General features: G+C 47.9%; 1 protein-coding gene across 5 annotated transcripts; it reads left to right on the top strand.

Moving 5' to 3' along the window:
* Positions 1-831: 831 nt before the first annotated feature.
* CDKL2 (cyclin dependent kinase like 2) lies at positions 832-11162 on the top strand. Of its 5 annotated transcripts, none has more exons than XR_002048133.3 (13): positions 832-2144; positions 4145-4339; positions 4619-4797; positions 4928-5040; positions 5227-5366; positions 6296-6384; positions 6883-7009; positions 7642-7913; positions 8087-8177; positions 8934-9045; positions 9131-9262; positions 9555-9647; positions 10167-11162. XR_002048133.3 is itself a non-coding variant. In XM_010411343.4 (13 exons), the coding sequence occupies exons 1-12, from the start codon at positions 1977-1979 to the stop codon at positions 9612-9614; spliced, it is 1653 nt and encodes a 550-aa protein (XP_010409645.1). In that variant the 5' UTR covers positions 834-1976; the 3' UTR covers positions 9615-9647; positions 10167-11162. The 5 variants fall into 5 exon arrangements, 2 of the variants coding, with proteins under 2 accessions (XP_019148563.1, XP_010409645.1); XR_002048132.3 differs by having other exon boundaries at positions 833-2144; positions 9156-9262; positions 9555-10052; XM_010411343.4 differs by having other exon boundaries at positions 834-2144; positions 9156-9262.
* Positions 11163-11472: the final 310 nt, after the last annotated feature.

Below are 11472 nucleotides of genomic sequence, written 5' to 3'. Positions count from 1 at the left end.
ATCCCGCCCCAAACCTGGCTTCCCCCGTGGCCCTGGGAGGTGGGATCATCTCACGGTAGCCCTCGTTTAAAAGGAGGAAAATATTCCGGGGTTCCCGTGGTCAGGATGAAAAAGCATCGCCAGTAATCGCGTTTTGAAGGAGAGGAATCCCGTTCAAAGTCCGTGTTACTATGAGGGGGGGGGAAAAGGTGTCTCCCCAGTTACCAAGCCTGGACTGCGTCAGTGCCGTCGAGGTACCAAAAGGCTGCCGGACATACCTGGAGCACAGGCACTGTGTGGTTTAGCAGGTTCCTCACTCATTCTTTGGTCTCTCTGGCTTCTAAAATCACAGCACCACGCTGACACGTGGAAACACAGAATCACGGAATCGCGGAATGGCTTGGCTTAGAAGGCACCTCAAAGCCCATCTCGTTCCAACCCCCTGCCATGGGCACGGACACCTTCCACTCTCCCAAGGTGCTCCAAGCCTTGTCTAACCTGGCCTTGGACACTTCCAGGGATGGGGCAGCCACAGCTTCCCTGGGCAACCTGGATCTCACCACCCTCCCAGGGAGGATTTTTTCCTAATATCCGATTTAATGTGTAGTCTACTCTCTTTCAGTTTGAGTCCATTCCCCCTTGTCCGTGATAAGTTAATGGTGGCATTACAAATATGTGGCTTGTTCATTTCTTTTAACAGATCCAAAAGTATCTCAGCAGTGGAAGAGTTAATTGGATTCCAAGTCAGTTCTCCATTAGCAGCACAGGACAGATGCCAGGACCCAGAGGAGCTACTTGCTACAATAGTGATGAGCAGTAGAAGGTAGGAGGAACATAATAAATCACTGCCAACCACACTCCAATGTTTTTCTTTCCCTGCAAGTGTGAGGTCAGCCTGGGAAGGTGCATTACAGTGATTGCATGTAGGGAGAGGGGATGAGGGTGAAGGAGACATAAAAGCAACCAGGAATTAATTACAGAAGGTGATGCATATCCATGCGACTCAGAAGGAACACAATGAAGGTTCCAGAAATTATTATTGGAATATATGATGCCTCATTACACTGTTTTCCAGGAAATCGACATTTTGGCAAGGTATATACTGCTCCTTTCCCAAAGAGGAATGTTGCAGTATTCCAGCCTGACAGGTGTTCATAAATTTCTTCAGAGAAATTGAACACCTTTTTTTCCACAGTACCCTCCGCTGTGAAATAGAGGCCACCAAACTGAGGAGAGAATATTGGGAATATCTGTGTGGAATATCTTTGTTTCTGCTGTTTGTTCCTGGTGCTGCTTTCCTACACATGTCCTGCCATGCCACTCCTGCCCAGAACATGAGAAGTCAGTGTCAGCAGGAGACCACCATGGGTTGCTACATCCATCACTGGATGGAAAGAACGAGGATGCTGGATTAAGAATATATTGGCTGAAGTCTCCATCAGTAAACCCATATGGATGCTTCAGCTTTCCTTCCTCTTAAAGGGAGCAGGTTCGTGCCTGGTGTTAAGTTGCAAATAACATGTGCAGACACCGCCAAGTTTTTAAGATAAACTGCACAGTAAGGGCACTGGCACAGACATCTAAAACCAAATTATTCTGTCTTTTTCACGGCTTATCCTTGGCAACACCAGCAGCCTCCCAACAGTGCTGGGTTTTTAACATGTCACTCAGTCCACCGCACAAGAGAGAAACAAGGTTGCTTATCCGTTTCTCCCTTACGTGCCCTAACGGCTTTAAGAAAACAGCGTTCATAACATTTTATTTTTAAAATATTTCACAAGGCCTTTCCATAAGCCCAGCGGGCTTCCACGCGTCTTTCGCGACAGGCGGGGCGCGGCCGCGCTTTGCGGCGGGCCGTTGCCGCGGTAACGACGCGTTGGGTCGGGAACCGCCGCCGTCCGCGGCGCCTCCATCCCGGTGCAGTCCCTGCATCCCGGCCCGGTCCCTGCATCCCGGCCCGGTCCCTTCCACACGGTCCGGGCCCTCCCGCCGCCGCCATGGACAAGTACCAGGTGCTGGGGCTGGTGGGGGAAGGCAGCTACGGGGTGGTGACCAAGTGCAGGAACAGGGAGAACGGGCAGATCGTGGCCGTCAAGAAGTTCCTGGAGAGCGACGACGACGCGGCGGTGAGGAAAATAGCCCTGAGGGAAATCAAACTGCTCAAGGTGAGGCTGGCGGGGCCCCTTTGTGGCAGTTTTGTGCTTAAGTTTTAATGGTTTTATGTTTAAATTCGCGGCTCCTGTGTTAGCTCCTCGCTCAGTTTGTGTCGCAGCCTCTGGTCGGCGTTCGCAAAGTGCCGCTGACAAAACCCAAGCCGAAGGAGACTCGCTTGGGCCCTCTTGGAATTTCCGTGTGCGGCCAAGCCGTGCTAGGTTAATGTGACCTTTTGTGCTGTAGCCTTGCAGAGCTGCTTTCCCCTTCGCCTGAGCGCTGTGCTGGATTTACCTGGTGAATCCTGGCTTAGAAAAGTCTGTGGATGCGCCCGGCGTTCCGCTGGGAATGGTACGAGGTCTCTGTTGCCGCCTGGTGGTGGCTGTCCCCCCGTCCCAAATTCCTGTCTTTTGCTGCTGTGAATTTGCTGAAAAGAAAAGAAACGCTGACCTTTTAAAGCCTGCGGGTGAATGGTGACCTGAATGTGTGACACTAAACGGACTGGGGGGTGCCGGTGTCACCTGAGACGGAAAAATGCTTCTAGGAAAGTTTGCCTTTATTTTCTTTTATTCGTGGCACCTTCCTGGCAGGCAAGAGGCTGGAGGAGGACTCCTGTCGCATTCCCTGAACCATGTGTAGCCCCCAGGTGGGAGCCAGCTGGCATGGTGTCCTTTGCTTTTGGAGTGTAGGATTTGCCTGGTGTCAGTATTGTAGTGAAAGGGGGAAGGACAAGGGGGAATGGATTCATACTGAAAGAGAGTAGGTTTTGATTGGATATTAGGAAAAAAATACTCCCTGTGAGGGTGGTAAGGCACTGGCACGGGTTGTCCGGAGAAGCTTCCCTTGTCCCTGTGCACGGGCACATGTGGAAGTTTTATACATTGGGACGCAGGTGATGTGTCTGGTGAAGAAAAGAAGGAAAGTCTTATTACACTTGGAGAGTATCCGGCCTGTTCATGTGGTGTGGGGCGTTCCAGAGGTGGGAATATTGGCAAACTTGTATCCTGTTCCCTTGGCTCCCACAAGTGTCTCTTCCTAAGTCTGCCAGTTACAGTCCTTGTGCTCTGAAGGGGGAAAAAAGTGCTATTTGCCATCACTGCAAGAGCTACAGCATTAAAGTTAATAGCAGAGTATGTGCTGGAGCTTGAGACACGGCCAGCAGCTCTAAGCATTATCCCTTCAAACCTTTAAAAGTGGATCTGTGTGAGCCTGGATTGTACCTGCTCCACTGGCCAGGCTCACCGAGTTACCAAGCACCACCCGGCTGTGTTGGGAATTAACTTGTTTTTCTGGGTGAATGGAATCTTAGCAAGGGGAACATTTCCATATACAGCTCGGGAAGGGTGGCCTCTCACAGGGGAAATAAATACCTGGAGATTTAGTCTCTTTGTAGTTCCTTCCCTTGTTCCCTGGGAGTCTTTGGTTTTAATTCTTTTTTTCTCTTGAATTTGGGCAGAAATTTAATTGTGACTGAAAACAGCAAAACCTCTTCAGGTCTCCCATGTTGGGAATAAATCATTCTTGGGAAAAGAGCTTTTTCTCTTATTGATTATCCTTTAAAAATTCTTCTCTTGTCAGACCTTCTAAGAAATCTGGGCAGACACAGGTGCAGGTTGGCTGGCACCACCTCTGCACTGGCAGAGTTTCCCCTACAATTCCCTGTGCTCTGCAGTCCTTTTGCATCTCTCTCGGTCACATCCCTGGGCTCTGGTGCTGCCTCCAGGCAGCCTCCGGTGACATTTCCCTGCCAGGCTCCAGCTAATAAATAACTGTGCTCTGTAGCGTGGCCTTTTGTGTTGGTGTGTGATAAATGTGTAACAAGCTGGAGGTGGATTCTTGTCTGCTGGGAATGTGATGACAAAATAACTAGAAAACACAGCTGCTTTTTCTTCCTCTCTTTATTCAAATTGCTTTTTTTGCTAGTGTCCCAGCTGGGCTGCAGTTACAAGTATCCCTTCATAGTTTTCCCTAAGTAAGTGTTTTCCCTCGCTAAACATTCCCTATTTTATCCCAGCAACTCAGGCACGAGAATCTGGTGAACCTGCTGGACGTGTGTAAAAGGAAGAAGCGGTGGTACCTGGTATTTGAATTTGTGGATCACACGGTGCTTGATGACCTCGAGGCCTCTCCCAACGGTCTGGACTACGACAGGGTTCGGAAATACTTATTTCAGATTATGAGAGGAATTGCCTTTTGTCACAGTCATAATGTAAGTATGTGCAAGAAATCAGCTCTGCAGCTAGAATTAATAGATACAGAAGGATATAGCTTTGTATTTATATATATTTAAACTTGGAGAAATAGAGCTTTGTCTGAAAAGGAAGGGAGGTACAGAGAGATACATAAAATAAATGTGTCTGAAATTAGAGGTTCTCTATTTAACCTGTAATTTTCTACCCGAATATGAGAAAGCTACAGCTTTTTCTGAGCCAGCCAGTTTGCTATGTACAAATGGGGAATTTGCCCTGACTTGCTTTTCTCTGTGCAGATAATCCATCGGGATATTAAGCCAGAAAACATACTGGTTTCCCAGTCGGGAGTTGTCAAACTCTGCGACTTCGGATTTGCCCGGCCCTTGGCAACTTCCGGGGAAGTTTACACGGACTACGTGGCGACCCGCTGGTACAGAGCCCCGGAGCTGCTGGTGGGAGACAGCAAGTATGGCAGGTGAGTCTGGCCTGCCAGGCTGGGAAGGGCTGTGGGGAGCATGGACAGGGTGCTCCATCTTCTGCACTGGCCCAGCCTTTGGATCGATGAGCTGAGCTGAGCTGGGGTGGTGGTGTTTTTTTCTCCCCAGGCCTGTGGACGTGTGGGCTATTGGCTCCCTGATAACAGAAATGCTTACAGGAGAGCCCCTTTTCCCTGGAGACTCAGACATTGACCAGCTCTTCCATATCACCAAGTGCCTGGGTAAGAAGAGCCCCTTGGGCTCCTCATGCTTGCTCAGGAATGGAGGGCTCAGATTTGTTTTGATGGGTGGGAAGGTAACAACCCAGACTGTAGCCCTTACTGCAGTGCTGACCCAGCATTTCAGCCTCTCAGATGTTTCACTGCCCTGTATTTTTCCATGTCGTTGCTTTGTTTGCGTGATTCCAGGTAACTTAATTCCAAGACAACAGGAGTTATTCTATAAAAACCCTCTCTTTGCTGGCATGAAGTTGCCTGAGGTGAAGGAGCTCGAATCCCTGGAGAAACGCTATCCCAAACTCCCTGCTGCCGCACTGGATTTAGCCAAGGTAATTGACTAAAAAACTACTGTTTCCTGTGAATGTTTCTGTTTCCCTGTCCTTCACCTTGTGCAGCTGAGTACAGGGCTGGTAAAGTGCCTTTCTATCAGCTCCCCATGCAGTGAGCAACTGCTTGTGTTGGCAGCTAGGTGAGGGCCGAGGATACCACAGCTCCAGTCCAGGGCGATGGGGGCACTCAGCCAGTCACCTGCAAGGCCTGGAGGGGTCACTGCATATCCTGCAGCGATCTGTTGCGGTGACCCAGCCCGCAGTTGGGCTGGGGCAGTTGAATGCTAATCAATTCAGGGCTCTCCCTTGGGTGGATTTCCCCACCCAGGACAGTGATTTGGAGGGTGGGTCGATGGGCGGCACAGAAGCCGAAGCCGCATGCCCCTGGGCAGTACCCGGGTTCAAACCGCCTCCCCCTGTTCGAGAGAGTTCTCTGGTACTCGGTTGTTCATTAGCTCCCTGTCGTATGTCCCACCTCCCGGTTTCCCCCATTGGTTCTTGTTGAATTGTATCCTCCCCCTGGCTTGTATCTCGTTGGTTGCCTTCCCTTTCCCCGCCGTTTTCAAACCCCCTATAAAACGGAAAGCCTCGCGGAGATCGTTTTCTGGCTGCTGGAACCTCTGACATTAAACCAGTTGGAAGCCAGACCAGCGGCCCCTCTCTTTTCCTTTGCCTCCGGGTTAACACGAGCCCAGACCATCGGCCCCTGAGGTGCTTCCTCCGTGGAGGAACCAGCACACGCGCCCAGCCAGCGCCTTCCTGCTGCCCAAGTCGGTCCTGAAGGACACTGTGTTCCCTCTGACTGAGGGCACGCCAGAGCTCATGCCAGCGAGCCAGGGACAGCGTTAGGGATCTTTCACTCAGACATGCCAAAGCCTTCGTTTAATTCCTGGTGTGTTTACGTCCTCACGTTCACGTTGGTTTGACAGGAGTGCTTGCAGATTGACCCAGACAAGAGACCATCCTGCGCTGAACTCCTGCAGGGAGATTTCTTCAACAAGGACGGCTTTGCTGAAAGGTAAACAGCTCCCTTCTTGCTCACTGCAGGCTCAGGTTAGAGGGAAGTGAAGCAGCTGTGCTTGGAAATTGCACACTGGGTTTGCAGAGCTGACAGCTGCTGAGTGTCTCGGGTTTGTTTTGGCTTAACCTTCCTGGAAACAGGTGAACAGTTGGAAGGGAACACGTTGGAGTGGCACATTTACCTTGCTGTGACATTCATTCATTCATCAGTGCCACACCGTATTGGGTAGTACAGTCTTACACTGTATTCACTCCCTGCATCTGCACCAAACTGGGATGCAAACACCTTTATTGCCGTATTGTGAAAAATGTATGCTGAAGATTTTATTTAGCTTAAAGTATACATTACATTTGGCCTCTCATTAGTTAAAAAGCACAGTTTGTTTGATTGCTTAAAAGGCAGTAGGAGCCTGGGCTTAACAACTGATGATGATATTAATAAAAACAGAAAGCCTTTTATTTATTTTTTTTTCCTTTCTCCTTATATGGAATGTAGATTTACTCAGGAGCTTAAACAAAAGATCCAGAAAGATGCCAGAGACCAACAGTTCCAAAAAAAATCCAAAATCGGCAAAAAGGACAAAAATGATGTTTTAGAAGAAAGAAAAATGATCAGTGTTCAGGTTGGTTGATCTGTGTTTTTCAAACTTGTATTGTTTTGGTTTTTTTTTTTTCACGTCTTAAAATCATTGTTTTGAAAACAGGTGCAGCAGTTTAAATTCCTAGAAAATAGATCAGGAGTGTGCAGGTGGCAATTTGGCCAGTCCCTTGCAGGTGAACTACACAGTGGTGCGGTTCCTGGCAATACAGAGCCGGAGGGAGAATCACGTGGGAGCATAAGTCATGCTGAATCATGGAAACATGCTTTATGGTGCTGTTTACCTGTTTTAAAGCCCTGTCTCCGAAATTTAAAATTTTCCTTTCAACTGGGTACCAAGGACGCTTCAAAGTGACTTTGAGGGGACACTGGAGTGAGGTTTTATTTAATTTATTTAATTTTACAGCTGTTTTTCCTCCATCATTTCTGATTCCAGTCTCAAATGACTTATGTGCAGAGAGTGCTGGAACCCTGACAAGTTTTCTTCCGTTTGATGGAAAGCAGAGGTTTTCTAACAAAACCGTTTCCATCTCCATTAGATTCTTGCAGAATCATGCATGTGTAGGCTTCTGACATGTTTTTTTTCCTCCATGCACTGCTGTAAACTGCTTTTTTAACACGACTGTAAGGAAAGATGATGTTTATCTTCCCAAGCAGGATTTCAGCATGGGCCCAAGGAGCAAAGATGGAAAGCTGATAAAGACCAAGCCCTCTAAAGCTGATGCAGAGAAAGCAGATCAATCCTCCAGGCTGGGCTTCATCTTCGACAGTGCAATCAACCCACTTAAATTCAGCCCTCAGACCACCCTGAAAGATTCCAGCAGCAGCTTGGACTACGCCAAGAGCCCAGGCACAGTTATCCCTCCCATCAACCAGAGCTTCTCTCCTACGTTTGGGACGGGTTCTGTGCCTGGGAGCCTTAATTACAGGTATGGGAGCAGAGCTAGGAGAGCTTGTATCCATCATTCCTGTCATGTCCTGAGAGGTGCAGAGTGACGATGTGGGAATGTGAGACGTGGGGTTTGGGATACCTTGCATTTGTTGCTTTGCATTCGCTGTGTTGTCCCAGCTAATACCAACTTTGGGGTGTTTTTCATTACAGACTTGATGAAAAGAGTAAAAAATACTTGAACCCATTGCTAAAGGCACGGAAGCCTTCTCCAGTGGGCCGTTGCAATGTCAGCTTGACACCGGTGAGTCGTCTGTCTGTGCCCCCTCGGCCAAAGAAAAATAAATTCAATTAGGTGCTGTATTCTCAAGAACTCCATCTGATCCATCTTTCACTGTAATTCCCCGGTAGAAATACTGGTTTTGTTACCCTTTTTTCCTACAGATTTTTTGTTCATTATCCCTTGCTGATAGTTGTTACATAAAATACATTTTATGTCAGAAAACAATTTTAAATGAGGGGAGCAGTTCAGCACAGAGTATCTGTGAGATTTGGAATATATCCATGGCCTCCTGCTTGGCCAGGAAGGATCATGTGTGCTGTGCTACTGAAGCAGAACTGATGGTTTGGATTTAATGCAGCCAGGACCTTACTTAGTCATGTCATAAATGCATTAGAAGTTGATAAGGAAAACAAGTGAAATGGAAAGTTTTTCTCTGCTCTCACTACCTAGGCATGATTCTTACTGTGCCGGCCAGGAACGTTTGCCTTTTTCCAGATAACTAATCCCAGCCATTCTCCAAGTGCTGTATTTTAGCTCTCCGAAAGCAGCCTCACTTAGGTGATTGTTTTTATTTTGCTGTTGCTTTTCCAGTGTTTGTGTAGAAACAACACTTAAGCAGGTTGAATTCCTTCACACACATCAGAGTCTTTTCTCTCACTCTTGTACAAATTCCAACTACATCAGAACATTGCTGTGTTACTGCTTTTTTTAAGCTTGAAAACAGCTTTTTTCCCCGCTGATATTTTCATGAGCTGGTCCTTATGCCCTTGATTGCAGGTTACTAATGAAAAACCCATTCTTCAGGCAAGTAAGAAGAAATGGGAATTCCCCAAGGCAGATGTGCGTTTGCCAGAACTAAATCATCTCCCCGAGCTGAGAGGACGGGAAGGTAGGAACTTTGATGTCATCTAAATAAGACCTGGGTACCAAACAAGTGTCAGGAAACAGCGTGTCAGCTCTCACTCCCTTAACAGAGCATGCCTTGGTTGTATTTTGCAGCTTGGCATCCCAGATTTCTGAAAAAGGAAAGTAGAACGTTTGCAGAGTCCCGAGTCCCCTCCCTCGCTGCTATCGACCTTCATAACTCAAGTCTGGCTTCACAGCAGGTATCAAGGCAATAAAGTGGTTCATGCTGCTCTGTATTTGTTTGGTTTGTGACTTTGGCAACAGTGTGGCCCACGGAATTCCAGTTTGACTCCTAACAGCAGCAGAACTTGCCTTGGGATCGTAAGTCTTACACCAGGGGAGCATTTTTGAAGCCTGATTTGACCAAAGAACAGGTTGGGTTTAAGTTAGGTGTTGGCATTGCATATGTCTTTAGAAGGCTGTTTCTGATTGCCCTCTCTGTTGATACTACACTTGGAAATTGATCCTGTCTCTTTCTTTCCCAATTTACAGCTGTCAGGGACCTTGGTGCCGGATGCATTAGAAGCCAACTTCCCCAGGGTCGAGCACTAGCCCTGGGGAGATGGTCACACCTACCTGTAAAAGGTGGGCTTTCATTTCTCCTGTGTAGCCTGCTGGGGGCTTCAGTTTTTTGCTGTATAGTCTTCTGGTGGCTTCCAAATGGGTGGTTTCATGAACACTTACCTAGCTGGGAAGTGGAATAGGAAAGTTCTTTGTTACTTTGTATTCTTGGCCAGGACATGCAGCTATGACAGACTTCTTACTGAGGGCAGTACACAGCTTGCTGTGCCTGGTAAATCATTATCCTGAGCTGAAGTGCTGGGCACTGGGGTTGGAAACGAAGCAGCTCTCATGAGCTTGGGGGGTTGAGCAAGATAGTAGAACAACAGAAAAAGCGGAAGCTGGCTGCCTGCATGCGAGGAGGGGAAAAAACAGCTCGAGTTTCCTGATCTGTCAAGCACAGAGGTGTAAGTGCACAGCTTCAGCAAGGTAAGGATGTGTAATAAATCAAAATAAAGGAAGCCTTTCGTTTCACCAGGGAGCACCTCTGTGGTTTTGTTAGTTTGTCTGGAGCATCATTCTCCTTTTCTCCTCTTGATGCAGGTGACTGGACAGTGGGAACAATCCATCTGAGTTTCCAGGGGCTAAAGCTGCCAGGTCTCTGCAGGGGAGAGGAGTGTTGGTGCAGCAGACTGCCACGGAAGTGGCTCGGGTCCAGGCTGAGGATGGAGCTCGCACTGCCATTGCTGCTGGATTTCTTGCATGCAAAAAGCCCCTGGAATGTTGACTTTGTGGCTTGGGGCCAGGTCTTGTCTGAGAAGAGTAGTGGTTATTGGTGTGTGACAAGGGCAGGAGCTGGTTTGGAGGACTCTGAAGGAAGCTGGGCTTTCTTTTGTCCAGCTGCTGCCTGCCTGAGGGGTTTCTTTTTCAATGAATAGTGACGAGAGCAGCTGCCAAAACTCTCATATTTTGCTGGGCTGCCTGATCTGGATTGAAAAGCACCTTTGCCTTGACAGTGAAGAAAATGTTTGTGCAAGAAATACAACATTTAAATGTGCAAATCTGCAGCCATTCCTTTGAAACCCTTGCTAATGCACTTGTCACTTTGTTTTAGATTCCTTTTCCCTTCGCATTTTTGACCCAGCATTTGGGCGGTTGTCTTTGGGGTGTTTACCTGGGTCTGTTGTCTGGCTGTTGTTAGTGGTGAAGGAAGGAATATCCCTGTGGAATACTGAGCTGTGATGCAGATGACATGTACAATGGCTCAGTAACTCAAGTCATCATTCCTTTCAGTCCCTTAGGAGAATGGGCCAGTAAAACTCGACTGTTTGGAAACAATTTTTGCTCACTTGCCCTCAATTTATCTGTGGTCAGTTTTGTGCTGTCGCTGCATTGCTCACAACTCTGTTTTCCATCACCTGTCATAACTCACACGGTGTCATTAACTTTGGAACTTATTTTTCGATAAAGTAGAGCCTTTCCCATTGATGGATCATGACTGAATATGGTCTGAACTCATTGTATTTAGGGATTTGTCTCTATGCTGTGTCTTGACATGTACATTTCATTTGTAAATAAAAAGATCTTGCAGTTCCAGGCCTGGCTGTCCCCAGAGTGGATGTTCCCACTTGGCCAAGCAGTCAGTTAGGTAGCCATGGGCAAATTCGGGGGGAAAAGAAGGTTTGGGGAGGGAAGACTAGAGGTTTTTGGGGGAAAGTTGGGTGTGGTGGGGAGAGAAAGAAAGGTTCAAGGGCAAGGTTTTGCATGGGGAAGTGTGTGGCCAGCAGGTCCAGAGAGGTGATCCTCTACTTGGCCCTAGTGAGGCCACAGCTGGAGCTGTGTTCACAACTGAACTGTGTTCAGTTCTGGGCTCCCCAGCTGAAGAAAGACCAAGGAGCTACTGGAGAGG

The sequence above is a fragment of the Corvus cornix genome, chromosome 4, assembly GCF_000738735.6.
Source record: "Corvus cornix cornix isolate S_Up_H32 chromosome 4, ASM73873v5, whole genome shotgun sequence".
NCBI classification, from domain to species: domain Eukaryota; kingdom Metazoa; phylum Chordata; class Aves; order Passeriformes; family Corvidae; genus Corvus; species Corvus cornix.
The sequence above is the reverse complement of the archived record's forward strand: the minus strand, read 5'-3'. Positions and strand labels throughout refer to the sequence as shown.

Bases quoted from the DNA above. Each gene is read 5' to 3' on its own strand.
- CDKL2 (XM_010411343.4), top strand. From the start codon at position 1,977: ATGGACAAGTACCAGGTGCTGGGGCTGGTGGGGGAAGGCAGCTACGGG. The intron at 2,145-4,144 runs GTGAGGCTGGCG...ATTTTATCCCAG, and splicing joins GGGAAATCAAACTGCTCAAG to CAACTCAGGCACGAGAATCT. The intron at 8,178-8,933 runs GTGAGTCGTCTG...CCTTGATTGCAG, and splicing joins GCAATGTCAGCTTGACACCG to GTTACTAATGAAAAACCCAT.